General features: G+C 40.3%; 1 protein-coding gene across 1 annotated transcript in view; it reads left to right on the top strand.

Annotated features, from left to right (window-relative positions):
* Window positions 1-17958, top strand: part of ANO10 (anoctamin 10) — a 52986-nt gene that overhangs the window by 31991 nt on the left and 3037 nt on the right. Inside the window, exons 7-10 of the mRNA XM_044679790.1 lie at window positions 931-986; window positions 6179-6253; window positions 13192-13374; window positions 15060-15251. Of these exons, the coding sequence (XP_044535725.1) occupies window positions 931-986; window positions 6179-6253; window positions 13192-13374; window positions 15060-15251 (506 nt within the window). The remainder of the gene's footprint in view (window positions 1-930; window positions 987-6178; window positions 6254-13191; window positions 13375-15059; window positions 15252-17958) is intronic.

The following is a 17958-nucleotide window of genomic DNA, read 5'->3' as shown; positions in this document are numbered from 1 at the left end:
GGAAGGAAGGAAGGGGAGGAGGGAGGGAAGGAAGGAAGGGAGGGAGGGAGGAAGAAAGGAAAGGGAGGAGGGAGGGAAGGAAGGAAGGGAGGAAGGAAGGAAGGAAAGAAGGAAGACTCTGTCATAGCCCATGGTCTTGATAAACTCTGGACTTCTGGGTCAAAGTGGCATGGTGTGGTCTGGCCAGTACTTGTCCTTGAGATTTGTTGGTTATCCTAAAGGAGTCCCAAATCTGAGAAGCAGAGACTCCATTGCCCCATGTTGAAAAGTAGGTTCCATTGGGAGAAGGGAACAGTGGATGGGGACCCCAAAGGTGTTTTTGACTAGAGCATTTAATTGAGGGCAGCATCCCACTCTTGTCTTCCTTTGTGTCCTCCAGTTTTAGCTAAGAAGTATCCTGAGCTCTGTTGTGTACTGCTCCCTTTTCCCAATGAGGTTCAAGGTCCTTGATGCCAGCTCACTGCAGGGACTTGTGCAGGAGTGCTCTGGGCATACCTGGGTATACCATGTTAATGATGTTATTCTGCCTGCCAGCTGCTTTTTGCTCTAGTTTGCTTAGATTTCTTTTGGAGCAGCATAATTCATAACTGGGGTCACCCTAGTTAATGAATACAATTTGGGCTTAAAATGGGCATTTCTTACCTTGCTATGCAAGCTAGTGTTGTACCTCTTTTCTTTAAAAACATTTCTTTGTTATCTAGCTGTTTCCTTCTTAAAAATTTCGTGGGGAGTAAGTGTTGTTTATCTTAGTGGTAAGGGAAGGAAGGCCATTTTTCAGTCAACAAATAATATTTTTAAATGAGTGATGAAGGGCCCTGGTATTTGACAGTGATGCTGTTAGCAGGGTGGTGACATTTGCCTGATGTTATTGAATGAACATTGGTTTCTGTCTGAGGGAGAAACATCACTGTTTCTTATGGCTAATTTCAGAGAATCACAGGCTGGAGTCTGCCTATCAAAATCACCTCATCCTCAAAGTTTTGGTGGTGAGTATGTTTGTTTGTTTTTTCAGTGTAAATGTGTTTTTCTTGAAGACCAAAATCTATAACTTCTAGAAATGAATTATAATGACTTGTTTCCAGGCTAGTATATTCTTAAGTTAGAGAAGTAAAAATAATATAAGAAAATTTAGGTTATAGGAATTAATATTGCTCCTCATTTTAAGTTATTCAAAAACAACTTGTCCCATTTCTGGCTTGTCTAAAGTCTTAATTTTCTCATTTCTCATTCCAGAGCCATCAGCTCCTTACTAGAAGCTTTTCTTAACAATTTGATAAGGGAAGGATTTTGTTGTTGTTTTTCAAAAATCTATTCATGAATTAAAGTTTCAAATCCCTAGCTTATGAATGAGTTTTGTTATAAAAAAAAGTAAGTCTGCTTTTTGAAGCTTGGAATGTATTTTCCATAGAAACAACATGGCATAAAAGATTAGTTCCATTGAGAGTTCATAAAAGCTCATTTAATGTGGTATGTTGTTACATTTTGTATATTTGCAATGAAAAATAATACAAAACGACATTGTTATAGTACTTAGTAATTTAGCTAAACAGACAACAACAGAATAAAATAAAAATCATTCCAATTTATCTGTAATGTTGATACTTAAGGAAAATCTGGTTTTAAGAGATGAAGAGATTTAGAGATGTTCGTGGAATTTGTTAAGAGGATTTGTCTATTCTTCCTAGGGCTCTCCATATTATTGCTTTTTCTTTAGTGTGATTGATTTCACTGAAGATTTTTTTCTTATGTTTGATTTGGATGTCTTAATATTGCTATTCCCTCACTTACAAATCATGATTTAGGGCCGTTAAAAAGTTTTTTTGACTGACAAAGGGAAGGAGGGGAAGAAAAACCAGAAAAGAGAGGGAGAGAGACACTTTTCTAAGGTAACTGAGTGAACAAAAAAAGAGGGAATGGAAGAAGTGGGTGAAAGTAAGAGGGGGCATCTGCTTATGTGAGAAAGAGAAAGCTCTAAGTAGATTTGCCCAAACAGCATGCTCCCAGTTCCTCTAAAGTGTTACAATTAAAAATGATAAAGACTGATATAATAATATAAATTAATATTTTAATTAAAGCCATGCTGATAGAGATAAAATCATTAGACCACACGCCTGTAAGTATTCAAATTGCCTCCGCCATCTTTACCTTTCGTATCGCGCGCCTGCTAGCTGAGGGACCAGTTCAAAGTCACTTCCCCCTATTTAAAGCTGTCCCTCACCTTGAATACATAATCCAAAACAGGAAACCCGTTGGACCATGGGAAATGTAGTTTTAAGGTCCCCGCGTGTCCATAGAAAATATATATATATACTTTTAAATGGCATCTCCCAAATTCCAATTGACATTTCCCCCTGATGTCCGGCAAAAAAAAAAAGTTGGTCTTTTTTCTTTGCTGGACCTGTAAACATAGACAACTTCTAAAAATTCAGGAATTTGGGGGATAAAAGAAATGGATAAACAAATGGATAAAACTAGCCGCATTGACAAAAAACCAATTTGGGGGCAGTCACCTATTGGTATAACATGTACAATTAAAACAATACATTCAATTCAAATTCAACTCCCCATAATTTCAATTAACTGCACCCCAAGGTTCAAATTTTTGTCTTCATGGTATAGTGAAGGCTTTTCATACATCTTCATGGTGTCTTCATCAAACAGGTTCGTCGACTGGATTCTGGGGAGATGGCAAAATCCTTATCCTGAAATTATTCTCAAAAGAATTTAAACTTAACGTTATAGATTATAAAACATACATTTCCTTCTAAGAATCATACATTTCCCCCTGAAATTACTCCTAAAAGAGTTAAATATACATATATTTTTACATTATTGAATGTAAAAAAAAAACTTAACACACATCCCATCCTTCTGAGGAAAATTCTAAACACACCTTTTTTCCTTAAAAAGGGTACCTCAGGTCAGCTAAGGATGAGTGGCTGAGTCACGGGGGTTGTAAATGAGATTTTCTGTGAGAGAAAATGGATCGTGCAAATAGCAGATTCACAATGCACATTCAGATAGAGTACCATAATTTCCAATAGCACATTTTAAAACAATAAACAATGATGTTTAAAAATCATATACTTGTTATAACTTTTAAATCTTGGCTAAGAGTTTCTCAACAAACTCTGTTATTACTTCCATAGCAAAATCTGATATTTAAAAAAGAAAAAAACCTTCTGTTCTAAATTATCCTCAGATAAGAATATACAGGAGCTCCTTGGCTTCCTGTTTTAAAAAACAATCCCGGGTAGGAAATTTTATGCTTCTACCCATTTAAGGCAATAATTTCTCTTATAATAAAATATATAAAAGCTTATCCTTTGAGACAACAATTCTTTAGGATTTAAAGTAAAAGTTTAAAAACCTCTTGTAAAATTACAATTTAATCCTCAAGGCATGGAAACTTCCAAGGTTCTATACAATTACCAAGACAGAATAAATTTTAAAAGGCATGTGCTCTATAATTCCAGTATACATAAGGCAATTTACAACTTTAAAAATGTGTAGGAAATATAATGTGAGTATCAGATTAACAAGCTGGTCAAAACCTCTTACCAGTTCTAATAGATTTTTCTCATTATTTGTGAGTGACAATAAAATCACAAACAGAATTAATCTAGCAGCCACAAACTTCATTAACTTAAAACGATTCAGTGCAACAGGAAAATCAACAAAATAAACAAGATTAATTTACAAAACTAATTAGTAAAATACAGTAAGATACAGTCTCTTTAAAAGTCATTCAGTTCCGAGGTTTAAAAGTCCACCCCTGGTTCAATTTAAGGTTCTTCTGATTGAGTTCTACTGAGTTTAAGGGGTTTTTTAAAGTTCAAAGTTCTGAGCAGGTATGGGGGTGAATAGGCCATGCGGCCCGATTAAGGGTAAACGCTAGTTCAAGGTTCAGATGCCAGGTCCATGTGGGGTCAGGTCGTGGGCTCGGGGCTAGAGAAAAACTTAGGTCAGTTTTGTAGAAATCCCATGTGAGAGCTGTGTGGGTGGGGGGTGCCAAAATTGGGTCTTTAGAGAAACACATGGAGGGCTAGAATGCAGGCCATTACCAAGAGAGTAGGGGGTGGGGGGACAATACCAAATCCTAAGCAGCAGAGGCAGAAGTCTCCAAAGATCTCGGCAAGTCAGAACTGGGTCGCTCCTCGGAAATCTGAGGATTCCGGATCCACAGAAATGGCCTGCACTGGTGAGTCAGGAAAAGCAGCGGAGATCAGAGTAGGCAGGAAAAGCTGCAGAGATCACAGGCACTGGGACACTGGAAGGAACATGAGGCAGTGGTCTGGACTGGTGGGCCGGCAGGACTTAAGGAGATCAGCGGTGAGACGATACTGGCTGGGCTCTGGCAGTCTGTCAATGTCTGCAAGGGCCACCAGGCCCGGAGCATTGAGCAAAATAATTCACAGCCCAGCAGCAATTAAAACCATTGTTTCTCTTCCCCATAAAACAGCCTCTAGGCTGGGGAAAATCGGGAGAGGACTGGGCAAGGAAAAAGATCGCTTCTGAGACTCTGGGTCCCAGAGCTGCATGGCTTCTTAGGCTATCTAGAAGATTGAGAGTTCGAATTCCAAACTTTGTAAGGTTGCCATCATTGTTACGATTAAAAATGATAAAGACTGATATAATAATATAAATTAGTATTTTAATTAAAGCCATGCTGATAGAGATAAATCATTAGACCACACGCTTTTAAGTATTCAAACTGCCTCCGCCATCTTTACCTTTCGTATCGCGCGCCTGCTAGCTAAGGGAGCAGTTCAAAGTCACTTCCCCCTATTTAAAGCTGTTCCTCACCTTGAATACGTAATTCAAAACAGGAAACCTGTTGGACCATGGGAAATGTAGTTTTAAGGTCCCCACGTGTCCATAGAAAAAATATATATATATATACTTTTAAATGGCATCTCCCAAATTCCAATTAACAAAAGGAAAGAAAAGGAGGCTGGTCGTAGGGAAGAGTGTTCCTCCTGCCAGCCACCATGGAATGCCCTCAGCGGAGTACTACACAGTGACAGTGTTTGGCACATAGCGGGTGCTTAATACCCTCCTGCTGACTTGATCCTTTGGTTGCTGTCCATAGCTGGGGCTTCAGAGGGTAGGACTCATTAGCTGTGTAGATAAATGTGAACTGTTCATCAGTCAGGGAGTGCCTGTCCTATTGTTCTACTTCTATCCTAGATAATCAAGAATTAGCACAATTCCACCTCATTTGTTTGGAACTCACTCATGGTGGCAGCTTCAGTTATCTAGAAATTAGGGAGGAGACAGAAAGCCAATAAAAAAACAGACTAAAGAAACAGGGTCACATGAGGTCATTTAGTGTCATGGAAATGAGCCTTCTGGGTCTGAAGAAGCTCTGGGGCATCTGTAGGTAATTGAGTTGATCAGAAAAGGTGAAAATATGTTTGGTATTCTTTGCCTTGGGGCAGCTGGGTGGTACAGGGAATAGAGTACCAGGTCTGGAGTCAGGAAGACCTGAGTTCGAATTTGGCCTCAGGCATTTACTAGCTGGGTGACCCTGGGCCAAGTCACTTAACCCTGTTTGCCTCCATTTCCTTTTCTGTAAAATAAGCTGGAGAAGGAAATGGCTATATATCCAGGATCTCTATTCCCCAAATGAAGTCACAAAGAGTTGGCTACAACTGAAACAACTGAACAATCACAAATTCTCTGCCTAAGAAAACAAAGAATCAGTCCAAATGATTAAACTTTTTTAAAAGGTGGTTAAATTAGATGATCCTGTGCTTGATAAATTTATGTCCAGAACCATGGGTCAGTGAACTCATTTTCCCTTTGATTTTTTGCCCTCAATTTGCCTGGTCATCTGCATGGCTAGAACTTCTAGGCCTTCGGAGGCTTTGCCTTCAGCTCAATTGGGCTACATTCATCACCTTGTTGACTTTAGACCTCATCTTCCTCCCCTTGGTTTGGTTGAGGAGCAGAAGGGGATCATTAGGGAGCAGCAGCAGACCTCTCTCAAGCCCTGACCCAGCAGGCAGAAGTGACCCAGTGTAGGCTTAGGTTGATTAAAAAAAAAAAAAAAGATACTTTGTAGTTTTGTTGTTGTTGTTGTTGTTGTTGTTGTTGTTTTGGTAACTGAATTCGCCCCTTGATTTTGAGCACTTTGTCTTACTTTTGAAATCCTTTTTCATTTTTATATTGGCAGTTCAACTTTCTAAACTGTTTTGCATCACTCTTCTACATTGCCTTTGTGATGAAGGATATGAAACTTTTGCGACAGGTGAGTGCGAAAAACAGTACAATTTTTACAAATTAGTTTTGTGTTAAATGCTGTATGTAGAGAGCTGCATGACTTGGGTTCAGGAGTTCCCATGGTCCACCTAGGACACTTCCTAGCTTTGTGAACATTGGCCGTCTCTTAACTTCCCAGTGCTCTGTGTATCTCTATGATTCATAAGTCACAGAGTCTTGCAGTCTGCAGTGATGGAGAAAACGTCCACAATAAGAGCTTCCCAGACCTGTGAAAACAGAGATAGGAAGTCATTTCTGGTAATGTTCTTTAAAAACAAATTCAGGTATGAGTTATAAAAAATAAACCTCAGATGAACTGAAGAAGAGTACAGTAAACAGAACCAGAAGATGTATATGGTGAAAGAAATATTTTACAATGATCAGCTGTGAAAGACTAAACTATTATCAGCAAAGTCAAGTCCCAAGCTAACCCCAGTGGACTCATGGTGAAAAATGCTCTCCATAGCCAAAGATGGAATTGTTGGAACCTGATTGTAGATCAAAGCATGCCATCTTCCATTTTATTTCTTTTGAGTTTTTTATGGCATGTGATATTTCTTTTGCCTTGGCACTGAAAATATGGAAATATGAATGGCATGAAAGCACTGGTATAACCTATATTAGACTAGGGAGGATGAGAATCTGAATCACAAAATGCCAGAAAACAATTGTCAAAAATTGTCTCTACATATAATTGAAAAAAAAATTTAAGTTAAAAAGTAAGGGAAGAAGGGGAAGGCATTTTTTGCTGGAAGACACTGGTTTTCAGTGTCAGTTTTGAAACTCTGATCGGGGTCAATGGAAGAATCTTAAAGCATTTTCCAGAAAGACTCACAGGAGTTCAGTATATGCATGAAACACAGCCCTACAAGGTGGAAATCCTGATTGGCAACTTCTCTGTGCCTTCTGTCCTTTTTTCCAATCCTTTATGTTCAAGGGCCAAGCTAAAGCTAAAACAAGGGCTGCCATAGTGAAAGGACCATGGAAGCCATAAGTGCCCACATCCGGGGCTCTAGACTTTTTCTGTCCCAAAGAATTTTGAAAGTAAAGACATGAGCACCTGTGAGTGAGTAGAAAGAAATACATGTATTCCCATACCCCTAAATTATTGGGTGCCATGGCAACCTGGTGCCCAGGATTCATTGAGTCCTATTTTCAACAACTAAATTACTGCATTCTTGAGACCAGAGTCCCATGCTGTGTCATTATCTTTCAGATTTGTTTTGGAAAGTCTGCCATTACCTTCAGTGGGTTACCACAGCTGATTCACATAACTTGAAAATGAACAGGAAATGGAGGGAAGACTGGCTTTCTAGCATCTTCTTTCACTGTTCAGTCCTCTTCTCAATAACCAGTTATACTTTTCCTAGTTAGTATCTTGAGTTTAATTTTTATGGGAAAGGTTCACAAAGCACATTTACTTTTTAAAATTATTATTGTTATTTTATTTAGAATATTTTTCCATGGTTACATGATTCATGATCCTCTCCTCCCCTTTCTTCTCCCCTCCCAAATCCCACAAGCAGTTCCACTGGGTTATACATGTATCATTGTTCAAAACCAATTTCCATGTTATTCATATATGTAGTAGAGCGATCGTTAAACATCAAAACCCCATTCATATTATAAGAATTTAAACTTAGGTTTCATGCTAAATATGAGAATTCTAAAGTAATATTGTGGTCACCAATTTAAAAACGCTACAGCTTAAGTTCAAATGACTTTCAGCAGCTTTATTTAGAAAGAGGTGGAAAGAGTGAAAGTGGAAAAATGAGAAAAAAAAAAGAGCCAGAAAGTACTGCCTAGCTACAAATGCCCTGAGTTTAATCCTAATGTCTCCAGACCGAAAATGTGAATCTGAAAGCAAATCTCACCAGAATCCTAAAGTCCTGAGTAGGAAGCCAAAATCTGAAGAACCAGGAGACACTGAAGAATCTGTCGAGAACCTTCAGTGCACAGAGACTAAGACTGCCAAGAATCTCCCCAGAACTCATGCTGAAGGGAGTGTCTCACTGAAGCGCCAGTGAGCAGAGACGTCTCTTCCCTGAAGAACCAAGGAAGGAATCACTCCGCTCACCACCGCAGGACCCAAGGAAAGAGTCTCCTCCTCCAGGCTGGCTCACCAGCACAGAGCCAGAGACTGAATCCTCAGGCTGGCCTTTTTAAAGCAGTTTTCTCCACGTCACTTCCTGTGGCTCCCCCACTTTATGGGAACCAATCACAGTCTTTCAGTTTGCCTAGCACTGCCCAGGGGCTGGGCACAAGTGACTTGTGAACTCTCCTACTTAGTGGTACAAAGTCAGGGTACTTACATTTTTGATTGATTAACTTAAAAGTCGCTGATTGATAGACAAAAAGAGTTTGATTCACTCTTCACAATATCCCTATCTCATATTTTTCTAATGCATTTCTGTCTCCACAGTTCTTTTTCTGGACGTGGAGAGCTCTCTTTCTCCCAAGTTCCTCTGGATTGTCCTGGATCGTTGCACTGTTACTAGTAGCAAAGCCTATTATATTCGATTGTGCCAAAATGTATCAGTCTTTGAAAGCACAAATTTCTTGATGTAAAGAGGAGTTTGGAGGCCAATTACTAGAAAATTTAGATTATTGTAAGGAGAGACAAATCTTGGCAACATTGAAGGAAAATTGATGTTTTGTGTTGATGGTGGTCACTGCTCCTATGAAGACCAACTTCAATGTGATACCATTAAAAAAGGGCCATGATCATGGACTGGAACCTGTGTTACCTTGGGCAAGTCCCTTCCCTTCTTAGGGTTTCAGCTTCCTTATGTATATAACATGTGGGATTGAACTAGATTATAGGTTCCCAATCTTTTTCAGTTTGTATATCTATGGGCTTTCAGTAGACCTTCCAATATCCCCCTTTCAATATTAAGGGAAATACTCTCTCCAGTTTCCCTGCATTTGCCCAGGTAGCACTGGCTGGAACTCCCTTTCTAACCCACACTCACACCCCAGAGAATGGCTCCTGCTTTTGTTCTTCAAGGTTCTAGGGATGACCCTGAAGCTGTCTTTTCCAAGCTGTAGTTCATGAACCTCTGCCATTGAGCTTCTTTTCCTGATTATTGACTGACAGCAATTAGTTAGCTTCTAGAGGGGGGCATTTACTAAGGTGATATGGTAAGAACAGTTGGTACAAAATGCCACCCCCCCCCCACAATTTCTAACATTCTTCCCTCAGTACCTACAGAGTTCAGGGGAAAATGTGCTTCTGTGTAGAGAGCAGTCTTTGCTGGAGTCCTCCAGATGTTCTCCTTAGGCTTGGGGTGGTTTTTCTTCTAGGCTCTCTGTAGAGTCACAAGGCTGCTTTTCCTTAATGTGTCTAGTTCTTAGCTCCCAATGAAATGGCTGCCATTCTGGGGATACTTCTAGGGACCAATGTCCAAGTCCTGGCCCTTCAAAGTTCATGAGGTCCTTGCCTGGTCATGTGTGGAGTGGAGACTGAGACCCAGGCTGAGACCAGGGCTCTTCTCCTTCCCCTGCCCCCACCAACAGGTCCTTCTTAGGGGCTTACCTAGAATGCTCTCTCTTCTTTGTTGCTGATTTTATTCTATGCACCTCAAGCAATCCCAACAGACTTCCTGTTACACCTCTTGATATTCCTTTCATTGATTGACTCAAGGGAGATATTCTCACATGATAGAGATATCAAGGCTGAGTGAGGTGAGATGATTGATTGATTCAGTTAGATGCCACCCTTAACACACATGAGGAATAAAACAAATTGCTTTCAATAGCATAATATAATTATTAGCCAAATATTCTTTTGACAATATTCTCATACCCCAGATTGGAAGCCTCTGGATCTCTGAAGTTCATTCCAGCACTAAAAAGATGGGTCTGTGATCCTATTTTCACCATGTTTGGCTTTGTAAATTGCCAAAATCAAAAATAATAAAGCTCATTTTATCATCTTACCCTTTTTTAAGGTATTACATTTTATTTTATTTTTTCTCCAATTACATGTTTCCAACATTTAAAAAAATTAATTACTTTTTTAGAAGTATTTTCTCATGATTCCATTATTCATATTGTCTCCCTCCCTTCTTCCCTCCTCCCTCTCAGCTGACAAGCAATTCTTTGAGTTATACATGTATTATCACTCAATACCTATTTCCATATTATTCATTTTTTGTAATAGAGTAATCTTTTAAAATCAAAACTCCAAATCACATAACGGTATAAACAAGTGATGGATTGCATGTTTCCAACATTTTTCAAAGAATATTGAGTCTCAAGTTATCTCTCTCACTCCTTCCTCTCCAACCCACCACTGCCCTTGACATGGAGTAATCTCATATAGATTTTATATGTACAGTCATGCAAAAAATTTTTCCATATTAATCCTTTTATAGAAGGAAACTCAAATAGAAAAGAAATTAAGAAATTGAAAAAAAGATTGCTTTGGTATGCATTCAGACCCAGTTCTTTTTCTCTGGAATTAGATGACATTTTTTTACCATGAGTCCTTTGGGATATTTTCTTTTGTTGTGTTTTTTTGTTGTTGTTGTTGTTGCTGAGAATAGCCAAGTTATTCACGGTTGTTTATTGTAAAGTATTTCTGTCAATGTACAGTGTTCTCCTGGTTCTGCTTATTTCACTCTGCCTCACTTTGTGTAAGTCTTTCCAGGTTTTTCTGAGCTCCTTCTGCTTGTCATTTCTTATAGAACAATAGTATTCCATTATAATCATATACTATAACTTACTCAGCCATTCCCCGATCGATGAGTATCACCTCACTTTCCAAATCTTTGCCCTCCTAAGAAGAGCTGCTTTAAATATTTTTGTACAATTGTTTTCCCCATGAGGTATTTCACATTTTCTTCTATTTTTTTCATTCTTTTGACTTTGTTTGATTGTTATTAGCTTCCACTTGTCCAAATCTAATTTTTAAGGCATGGTTTTTTGTTTGTTTTTTGAATGAGCTTCTGTACCTCCTTTTTCATTTGGCCAGGTCTACTTTGTAAAGAGTTCTTTTCCTCAGTGAATTTTTGTTTCGTCTTTCAAGAAATTTTTTTCTTCAGTATGCTTTTGTATATCTTTTTCCATTTGGTCAAGTCAGCTTTTTATGAAGATCTTTTCTTCTTTGGATTTTCGTGCATCTTTTAACAATTGGCCTATTTTGTTTTTTAAGGTATTAATTTCTTTAGTATTTTTTTGTGCCTCCTTTACCAAACTGTTGATTCTTTTTTCATGATTTTCTTGTTTTACTCTCATTTCTTTTCCATTTTTTCTTCTATCTCTCTTATTTGATTTGAGCTGCTTCATTAATTCTCTTTGGACTTGAGAACAACTGATATTTTTCTTGGCGCTTTGGATGCAGCAGTATTGACTTTGTTGCCCTTTTCTGAGTTTAAGCCTGCCCTGTCACCAAAATAACTTTCTACGTTGAGTTTCTTTTTTTTAATTGGTTTGCTCATTTTCATGCTTTTTCTTCTTTTCAGTTAGTTTAAAAACTGTTTAAGTTGGGCTCTGTAACTAATAAAGAGAGCACCGCTCCAAACTTTGGGTTCTTTGTGCTGCTGCCTTCAGAGCTGGCTCTGGGGATCAGTCTGCTCTCAGTTTTTCCAAGGTACTGTGATGTAAGGAGAGCTGTGTTTGATCGTCTCCAGGCCTGTGCTTTGGTCTTTGAGTGACCTCAAGCTCCCTTTTGCCCCTTGGAACTGTGACCAGGGTCCCTGCTCCCCTGTTCTCCCCCTCCCCCTGGGACTGTACCCCAAGGCTGTGAACTGGTTCTGTGCATGAGCAATGGGACAAGAGTCTTGCACCCAGCGCCAGCCAAGGGACCCCTGCAGTCTCCTGAGCAGTTGTCCGCCTCCCACCCCCCAACATCATCTGTGGCTGAGAGCTCTGGAAGCCTCGGCTGCTGCTTCATGCGCCCCGAAGGCCCTCTGTGGGGCCTGCCCTGGTGCGTTGCCTTCTGCCACCACCCTGGGGCACGGGATTCCTCATGCCGGCCGTCTGTGTTGTTTTAGATGAGAAATTACTTCACCTTGTCTTTTTGTGGGTTATGTTTTCAGGTACTGTATCGTAGCTTTTTGGAAGGTGCTTTGCTAGAACTCAGACGGGTCCTTGCGCCTCCTCTGCCATCTGCCATATTACCGTCCTAACCACTTCCATTCCCCTCCATCCAGAAGCCTGCTGGGGGCTTGTTGATTTTCCTTTTTTCTAGTTGAGGAGCCACCTCTCTGGATTAAGCTATTTTCTTTCTTTTTTAGGTTTTTCTTTTTTTTCAATTAGATGTAGAAACAATTTCTGACAGTCGTTTCTTGACATTTTAAAATGCAGATTTCCCGCCTCCAGGACTGAGTACTCTGATATAGGTTGTAGCCATGCTTCCTCCCATTTGCCTATTGCTCGCGCCATGCTAGGAGACACCTGGCACCCAGGACGTGGCACGTCGAGCTCCTTTCTTTGAGAGGCGTTCTGGAGGGGCTCCACGCGGTCCCTCCGGAGAGCCCTCCTGAGCGGCTCCTTCCTTCCCTGAACATGCAGAGGGTCCGAGCGAGCCTGCTTTTGTCCTCCGGGGGCCACGTCAGAGTCGTGCCCCAAAGGGAGCTTCCCCAGGAGAGACGGACGAGCTAGAAGCAGCGCAGGGTCAGGGCCTTAGCCTAGGCGTGTCGCTACGGTGTCTGTCACACCTCGTCCTTGTAAATCGTAGGAAAAGGTAAAGATGTGGATGGTGCCCCGGAGGGAGCTGCCAGGGACGCCATCCTGCCAGGGACTTCTCAGGAGGCCCGGAAGGGCCTCGGCAGGCTCACTCAGCGAGTGAGCGTAAAAGGACCGTTTCGAACCCTGATCCCGAAGGTTCCACTCAGAGATGCTTGTGACAGGCTGTCACTACAGATATGCTAGTCTGGCCTGTGGCCTATCCTCACTCAGTGTCTGCTGTTTGTTTTGCTTCAGAGCTTGGCTACTCTGCTGATTACGTCTCAGATTCTGAACCAAATCGTGGAAACCCTCCTTCCCTATTGGCTCCAGAGGAAGTACGGCCTCCGGGTGAAGAAGAAGGTGCAGGCTTTAAAGGCCGAGGTGGACGCCCCCCTGTACGAACAAATCATCCTGGAAAAAGACATGGGCACTTACCTGGTACGTGCGCGGGGGCTCCTCTGTGAGTTCATGTAGTAGGTTACTTCTGCTGAAATAAACCTCCCATAATGCAGCAAGTACAGAGGTAAAAACTTAGGTTTTATTTTACTTAAGCTCAAGTTCAGAAGGTAGAAAAATAAGCCTCAACCTGGATTGGAGTTTCTGACAAATTTTTATAGAGAAAGTTACATCAAAAAATACATTCTTTTACCTCTTATAATCTCATACATTCTTTTAGGCTATAAAAGTCTAAAAGGATAGATTCTTAATCCTATTCTTCCTTCAGTGTCCTAAAAGTTAAATGGACTTAGTTAAACAGAATCATAGTCTCATAAAGGAAACAGATCTAGATAAAGAGACTTTAGGTAAACGGAGTGAGGTTACAGAATAAACTCTGTTTAGAGGGTTCAGATGAGCTGATTGGGGTGGAGGGGAGGGATTTTCATATCACTGATATAACCAAGGAGTCAGAGACAGCTGAGGATCCTGCCTCAAATCAGACAAGTCAAGTTACTTGGCCTGGACTGGCTTCTCGGCTTCTTCTTGGAGGAATTTTTGAACCTGGGAAGTGGAAAAAAAATGTCACGGGACAGGTTTCAGGCAACTCACTCACCTCCTAACTAGGAGAAAAGATCCTGACTCTCCCCTCCCCCAAATAGTACACCTTAATAAAATAAATAAAACATTCCTATAAAGTATAAAAAACGCATTCCCTGTCCTCAAGGAACATGCAGTCTAATGGGTGAAGATAACCCAAAGTAGGTGGGAGGCAGGACTAATTGGGACGCATGATGAACAGGGTCTAAGGAGGACAGTGTATGAGGAAAATAAAGAGCTGGCCTTGGGTACCTTCCTTAAATGGAGGTTCTGGAAGAAGCTCTGTCCCGCAGTCAGGGCAGGGGATGCTACATAAATGTGAGTTCACTTACAGGATGAAGACATGACTGCCATGTTCAGTGGAAAAGTTATACAATGAAAATGTAGTGAACTTCCCCCAGTGAGAAGGCTGATTGCTTTATTTCCTCAAAAGGCCATTAGTGACTTCCCAATGACCAAATCCATTGGCCTTTTCTCAATATTGTGGGGATTTGGGCCTTGACATTGTGCTCAAGGCCCTCATATTGGCAGTTTCTCATCATTCCCCCTAAAAGTAATTTCCCAAGGCTGACTTTACATAAGACCTGCTCTGGGTCATTGTTATTTCTAGTGACACACATTTTATCTAAATTTTAAAATGAGGCTATGTCTATCTTTTCCCTTAAAAAAATTTTTTTTTTCTGGCCTTCTGATCCCACCAAAACCCTTTACTTTGAGTGGTGTGAGGTGCGACAAATGAGACTAGATATTTTTTTGAATGAGTTAATAAAATCATGGGGACATTACAGAAGACTATTATTTGTTAGGGAATCATTCTGGGTCATTTACTTTCTCTAAATGAACATCTTTTTTTAAAAAAAAGAACTATTTAAACCCTTTTTTAAATTTTTGCTTCTGGAGGAGCCAAGCCTAAATTTTCATTTGTTTTTCAATTCAAATGTTGGAGGTGGAGGAGCTTGGAGACTCCACCATAGACCAAGTTAGGGGAAACATATGTGTGCCCTGAAAATTATTAATGTTTCTGTTTTTCATGAGTTGTCCATGACAATGTAACGTACCATTTTCTTTTCACTGGCTTTTTTTTTCAGGGCACCTTTGATGATTACTTGGAGCTATTTTTGCAGTTTGGATATGTGAGTCTTTTCTCATGTGTCTACCCATTAGCAGCTGCCTTTGCCGTCCTTAATAACTTTTCTGAAATTAACTCAGATGCCTTAAAAATGTGCAAGGTCTTCAAGCGGCCATTTGCAGAGCCTTCATCAAATATCGGTGTCTGGCAGGTAAGCTTTTTTTTTTTTTTAATCTTCTGTTTTTTTAAAAAGCAAAGACATAGGGGATCTGGGTTCTAGTACTGGTTTTACTTGTAACTTGCCTGTTGAGAGGCCTTCATTAAGCCCCTTTACTTGACTGTACTTCTGTTCTCCCATTTGTCTTATTTACCTTTTTAGGCTTCTCTTGGGTCTTGTCTTTGAACTTCAGATTTTTTGTATAGGTCTGGCTTATTCCTCAGGAATGCTTGCACATCTTCTATCTTATTGAATGTCCATTTTCCCCCCTGAAAGAATATACTCAGTTATACTGGATAGGTGACTCTGGGTTATAAACTCAAATCTTTTGCCTTCTTGAATATCGATTCCATGCCTTTCAATCCTTTAATGTAGAAGCTGCTGGGTCCTGTGTGATCCTGATTGTAGCTCCATGGTATTTGAATGATTTCTTGCTGACTGCTTGAAGTATTTTTTCCTTGGCTCTTGAATTTAGTTATTATATTCCTGGAAGTTTTCATTGGAGGATTTCTTTCTGGAGGTGATCTGTGAATTCTTTCCATTTCCATTTTATTTTCTTGTTCGAGGATCTCTTGGCAATTATCTTTGATAATTTCTTGTAATATGATATCTAATGTTTTTTCTTGATCATGGCTTTCAGGTAGTCCAATAATTCTCATATTGTCTCTCCTAGACCTATTTTCTACATCTGTTTTTTTTTAAACCCTTACCTTCCATCTTAGAGTCAATACTGTGTATTGACTCCAAGGCAGAAGAGTGGTAAGGGTAGGCAATGGGGGTCAAGTGACTTGCCCAGGGTCACACGGCTGGGAAGTGTCTGAGGTCAGATTTGAACCTAGGACCTCCCGTCTCTAGACCTGGCTCTCGAGCCACTGAGCTACCCAGCTGCCCCCTACATCTGTTGTTTTTTGACTGAGATATTTCATATTCTCCTTTTATTTTTTCATTCCTTTGATTCTGCTTTATTATTTCTTGATTTCTCATGAAATTATTAGTTTCTAGATGGTCAATTCTGATTTTTAAGACCTGATTTTCCTCTGTCAGTTTTTGGTTCTCCTTTTTCAGTTGGCCCATTGCTTCTTGCATTACTTTGATTTTTTCTTGTATCACTTTCATTTCTCCTTGCATCACTTTCATTTTTCTTTCCCACTTTTCCTCTGCCTCTCTTAAATGGTTTTTGAAGTCCTTTTTGAGTTCTTCCAGAATCTGTGTCCAATCCCTATTTTTCTTTTGGACTTTGTTTTTGTGTGTTTCCTTTGCTTTTACTATCCCCTTTTGTGTCTGTACCTTGCTCTTTGTCTCCATAAAAATTCTTTAGAGTTAGGTGCATTTCTTGTTGTTTGCTCATTTTCTCTATCTAATTATAGATAGTCTTGGGAGGATGATGTCATGGTCTGAGAGCTGAGAGGTCTGAGAGCCCCCTCCCCCTGCTGATTCAATTGACCCTTAAAATAATGATAGATTAAAGACTTGCCTCAGGCTTAGGTGTAAGCTTTTGATCTCACTCTGATCTTGATCAGGTCAGGGGCTGATCAAATTCTAGCCTCAGGCTTAGTCTCAAGTTTTTGGTCTCACTGTGTACTTGATCCAATCAGGCATACCCTTGATTGTCCTGTCTTAGAGCTTCACCTTAAGCTTAGGCAAAAAGATCAGTACTTAGTACTTAATACTGTCATTCACTCCAAAGTGTGAATTAAGTCCTCACCAAGGCCATACTAAAATTTCCTGGCTAGGGTTCTGGACTTCTCCACAGGTTTGAAATTTCAAGGGATATGGGTTGGCTTGTACCTCTGTTTACTCAGGCAGAGTCTCAGGGTCTGGATGTTGGCACAGGCATAGGTTCTTGAACCTTGGACAGCAGATGTGGGGTGAGGGGTGGGATGTGGCTCGCTCTTGGCTTGCTCTTCCATTCTTGTTATAGCTTCTTGCTGGGTCTACTTTTACCCCAGTGCCACAGATGTTCATTGCCTACCTTTTGAGTTTTTCTTTTCTTGAAAGTTATTTCACTCTGTCTCCTTGTTGGTTTTTTCACTCCTGTATTCATTTTGTGGTGATATTTTAATCTTGGTAAGAGAGGATTCTCATGTGGCACAGAGCTGCTGAGGATTACTCTGTCATCTTGGCTCCACCCCTCTCCCATCTGTCAAATGAGGATATTGAAATGATTGACTTCTTAGGTCCCTTCTAGTTCCATGATTCTGAATCCTGGGCCCACACCCATCTTATGTCTTTAGTGGCCTTATAATTCTGTCCAAGGTGTCTTATGGGACTTTAATGAATGGAGAACTATCTTGTAGGTATGAGTGATGGAATAAGACAGAATTTCCTCAGCTACAAAAGTAGCTCATAGGTGTGTAGCCCTCTTCTCACAGAAGCCCTCTCAGGTGATGCTGAGCAATGCCATCCTTGCTTTAGAGATGGGGAAATGAATGCAAGGAGACATGTAAGGATGGCTCATTAGCCTAGGGCCACAGAGCTAATAAATGGATGACTAATGGGTCACCCTTTCCTGGTCTTTTGAAGTATTTTTATGTCTTTGGGAATTTTTAAAAATTTGCCTGCTATGCTCTAGACCAAGGTGCTATTTCAGAGAGGGGCCTCCCTATTTCTGTTCCATACTCCTTCCTCTCTCTTCCATCTCTCTCTCTCTCTCTCTCTCTCTCTCTCTCTCTCTCTCTCTCTCTCTCTCTCTCTCTCTCTC

The sequence above is a fragment of the Gracilinanus agilis genome, chromosome 5 (assembly GCF_016433145.1).
Source record: "Gracilinanus agilis isolate LMUSP501 chromosome 5, AgileGrace, whole genome shotgun sequence".
Lineage (NCBI taxonomy): Eukaryota > Metazoa > Chordata > Mammalia > Didelphimorphia > Didelphidae > Gracilinanus > Gracilinanus agilis.
The sequence above is the reverse complement of the archived record's forward strand: the minus strand, read 5'-3'. Positions and strand labels throughout refer to the sequence as shown.